The sequence below is a fragment of the Nicotiana attenuata genome, unplaced genomic scaffold (assembly GCF_001879085.1).
Source record: "Nicotiana attenuata strain UT unplaced genomic scaffold, NIATTr2, whole genome shotgun sequence".
NCBI classification, from domain to species: Eukaryota; Viridiplantae; Streptophyta; class Magnoliopsida; order Solanales; family Solanaceae; genus Nicotiana; species Nicotiana attenuata.
The window spans coordinates 1-4,394 of record NW_017690291.1 but is presented as its reverse complement, the minus strand read 5'-3'; the positions used below and the strand labels follow the sequence as shown (position 1 = coordinate 4,394).

General features: G+C 36.6%; 1 protein-coding gene across 1 annotated transcript; it reads left to right on the top strand.

Moving 5' to 3' along the window:
• The first annotated feature begins 231 nt into the window (after window positions 1-231).
• LOC109222449 (SRSF protein kinase 1-like) lies at window positions 232-3,698 on the top strand. The gene is made up of 2 exons (XM_019386810.1): window positions 232-2,800; window positions 2,892-3,698. Exons 1-2 carry the CDS (start codon window positions 2,768-2,770, stop codon window positions 3,294-3,296), a joined length of 438 nt encoding a protein of 145 aa, XP_019242355.1. The 5' UTR covers window positions 232-2,767; the 3' UTR covers window positions 3,297-3,698.
• The last annotated feature ends 696 nt before the right edge of the window (window positions 3,699-4,394 follow it).

Below are 4,394 nucleotides of genomic sequence, written 5' to 3'. Positions count from 1 at the left end.
TTTTTAAGAAGTATATCCTAAAAGCAATAGGATTACATGGCTAAAGATATTTACTTGTTCAATTTTATAAGAATTAGACATCTCGAAAGTAATTATACTAATAGGATTCCTAGAGGTAATCATGTAGGATTTCTAACGTATAGTATTATGTCCTAAAACTAATAGGATTATAAGGCTAATATCTAGAATTCCGGTTGTGTCCTTTTATTATGAGTTATTATGCTTAATATTATAAGGTTATTTTTTGTAAACCGATATTATATTCCTGCTTATATATATATATATACAAATTAAGTTACGTCAAATTACTGAACTAAATTTGAAGCGTCAAAACAAGACTTGAGCTGTTCCTTTGGGGTTTTTCTTGGACGTTGAAATAACCAACTCCAAATTTGAACAGATAAGGGAAATACAACTGTTTCACTGTAACAACCCAACCCACTAGTAATAATATCCGCTTTGGGTCTTAGGCCCGCACAACTTTTAAACTCGTCATTAGGGTTTAAGGCTTCCTTCTTTATATACCCAATATCTCTTGTGTTTTGCTGATGTGGGATTTCCTTGGGTGTTACATAAACCCCCTCTTTAGGAACTCAACATCCTCACTCTGAAGTTTGCCCCACCATTATCTCAAAGATGTGGGATTTGCCTATACCTAATTGAAACTCAAGGTTTGCCCCAACATTGCCCAAAGTTGCACATAGAGTGGCTTTGATACCATATGTAGCAGCCTAGCCCACTAGTAATATGGTCCGTTTTGAGCCTAGACCAACATGGCTTTGAAGCATCATTAGGGTCTACTAAGGCTTGCTTCCTTATATACCCAACATCTCTCGTGTGTTTTGCTAATGTGGAATTTTCCTATGAAGTTACATTAACTAGACAAAGCATTACCATAGTCCCTGCAGCTGTTCATGTAATATAGAAATGTATGAGATTATGATATTACATTATCGAAAAGGTTGAAAGATAACCCTAAGTAGGAAATAAGTGAAACAGAGGGGAAGGACTTGGTTCGGTTAAGGTAAGTAAGGCGGTGGTGCACTAGTGTAGCTGGCTGTACACCAGTGCATCTGCCTAACTTGTGCATGTGCTCATTAAGAAACAAGCCCCGTACATCATACTAGAAATGATTTGTAGTTGATGATGCATTTCTCTAAGTTATGTGTGATTGCTTCATTATTGTCAAAAAAGGTTCAAACTTGTATACAAGTCAGCTCAACCTCTGCAGTTTCACGACTAGAAGTTATAGGAAAAATAATATGCTTTAAGGATTCTAATGGTAACTGGTAAGGCTACTAGTATTAGAACAGAGATCATCAATAGTTCTTTCTCTCGATTGCTGAATTTGTGAAAGTGGGGGGACGAGTCGGAGGGATAGTTCAGTCGCTGGAAGAGTATAATCTTCTGGTCATCCTGGGCATCATAATACCACTTGTAGCCTATATCATACTGTAGCTTACAAGTACAGGATTAACCTAGGCACAGTTTTTTCCATTCCTTGTTTGTCTCTCCAAATTCCATGAGTGAAATTGTGGAACACTCCTTTTCGTCCGCTCTTTCCTTACAGATTGACATCAAGTTCAATCACATGTCTCTTGTTGATATTCTAACCATCTGTGTTTATTAGCTCATCTGATGCTTTAGTTTTGGTTGGTCAACTATTTTTGCCATTAGGTGATAAACGGTTTATGGGAATAAATTGACCAAAAAAGAGGAAGATATATAGAAATTATGGTTTTTGCTATTCCTGATTTCCTGTTACTGCATTTAGATGTAAAATCTAGAGGACAAAAAGTACATGGTGTGCTGAGCATCATATCCAAGTTATCTATTTACTTTTCTTCCGTACTACGTACCATATCTTTTCTCTTACGGTGTTTTTGTTCTATTTTTTGTAAAACATGGATCACCATGTTAGTTCTTCCGGTCTTGGTAATCACTCCTTTTATATGTTTTCTGGTAAGTGAACCCTGTTAATCTCAACTAACACACTGGATTCAACTTACGGTCACACTAGAGAGAAAATTTGAGGAATTTTTTGTGTCCTCTTTGGTCGATGAACAAAGGGCTAGAAAACTGGTGGTTGCCACCAACTGATGATGGTTGGAATTAAGTCATAATGGAACTTAAGAAACATGGAGATGAAACAACATATTTTGATAACAGAATTGACAATGCGACTATTGTAGTTTAGAGAGTATAGTTGCCTTTTCTATTCTGGTTTCCGGAGGAAAACTCAGGTTTTTTCAGTGCAAATGATGCAACAAAGCACAATTTGGTTGTGCATTTGGTCTGATATTGAAAATACTTGGTCCTTATCAAACAGGAAACATGAATTTTGTAAATAAAGTTGTTGTCATTTGCTGCTTCAGTTAGCTTTTGCTCTATTTAAATTAAACTTTTCAATCAAGTTAGACGTGGTCGGCTATATCAGAGAATATTTGAACACTAACCGTCAACTCATTGCAACCCTCCTACTTTATCCAGGTTTTGAACCTGCTTTACTTTAGGAAGCCACATAGACAGAGCATACTTAAACCTAATCTTTTTATGGTTATAAAATTTAAAGGGGTAACTGAAACGTTTCAAAAGACATACGGCAGTATTTTTCAGGACTCTTATATGCGATTGTTGTCTGTTAGCAAAATGCAAGTCATCCAAACGTGGTTTCTGCATCTTTATGGTGATTTAGTACTCAATTTTTCGGTAATGATGAGCACAGCAAAACCTATTCTTCTTCTCTTTGCAGGACCACTTAGCACTAATGATGGAGCTTCTAGGAATGATGCCACGAAAAGTAAGAAAATTCTGTAATCACTTCAAACTTCTTTGGATCATGTTTTTTTTTTCCTTTAGTAGTTTTATAAAGTATGGTATTTTCTTTTCAGATTGCCTTGGGTGGTCGTTATTCACGTGAGTTGTTCAATAGACATGGTGACTTGAGGCACATCAGACGGTTGCGCTTTTGGCCCTTAAAAAAAGTTTTAATAGAGAAGTATGAATTCAGTGAGCAAGACGCAAAGGACATGGCCGATTTCCTGGTCCCGATACTTGATTTTGTCCCAGAGAAACGGCCTACTGCAGCTCAGTGCCTTCTTCATCCGTGGATCAATGCTGGTCCACACCTGTTAGAACCTTCCTTGCCCGACACACAATCAAAAGCTATTGATACTCTAAACTCTGTCCAAACCAAGAAACAGAATGAAGAAACGGAGGCAATGGAGGTCGGAATGGGGAAAATGGCTATCAACAAGGACACGAGAAGTTTCAGAAGTTACTCAGTCAAATTCTGATACTTATTAGACTACATCATCTTTGTCTAAGATGGTGTTCAACGACTTGCTCTTTGATCCATTTGCACATGGAACAGTCTTATTGTTGAGCGAAATATATCTTCATTTTGGTATGGTTATTACAAGACGGGGACGCTAGGTAAATGTGGAAGTGAAAAGGTTTGCGTGGCCGCGGACCAAATTTGAGCTGCTCCAGAAACAAGTATGCAAAGGAGACTGCAGATTTTTGGACCATTTCTTCACCTTGAAAGTAATATATCAAGTCATTAAACCAATGTACAGATAAGGAGCAATTATAGCACACTTAACTTTAGAATCAATGTCATGTCTATATAAAATTCATATTGATTTTGATATGATGCTTATCTTGAGCAATTTAATTTGAAGTCCATTCTTTTCACAGCTGTTCCATTTTCATGTTTGCACCATTTATTTACACCCTTCTGGTTGTGGTTTTATGATTTCGACCTAACAAAAAAGGGAAGGGGAGCCTTGGAGCAACGGTAAAGTTGTCTCCGTGTGATTTATAGGTCATGGATTCGAGCCGTGGAAATAACCACTAATGCTTGCATTTTAAGGTAAGTAGTCGGCATCACACCACTTGGGGTGCTGCTCTTTCCCTAGACCGTGCGTGAATGCACGATGTCTTGTGCGTCAGACTGCCCTTTTTTTGATACTCAAAAGGGCATTTGTTCGAAAAATTTCAAGCTTGGTTATTTCTCCCCACTTGAGTTAATTGATTAAAAGTAGCTAATAAATATCAAGTACTTAAAATCATATTTAAGTGCTAAAATTAATCAGTTAGGTGTCCTGATGAAAGTGTTGAAACCGATAATAAATAGTTGGTGTGTTTGGTAGAAAGGTATTACTCATTAGCCATTTTTATGCTAAAATAGTGGCATGCCCATAAATTGGTTTACAGAAGTTATAACTTCAAAAGAATTTATACATGAAAAGGTCAAATGATGGAAATGGAATGGAGGGGAATTTATGAGTCTTGTTTGGGGAAGAAATTTCAGAATTCCAAAAAAAAAAAAAAAAACTAAAGGTAGTAAAATAAGTAAAAACTTAAGGTAAAGTAACTAAAGTAAGTTTATT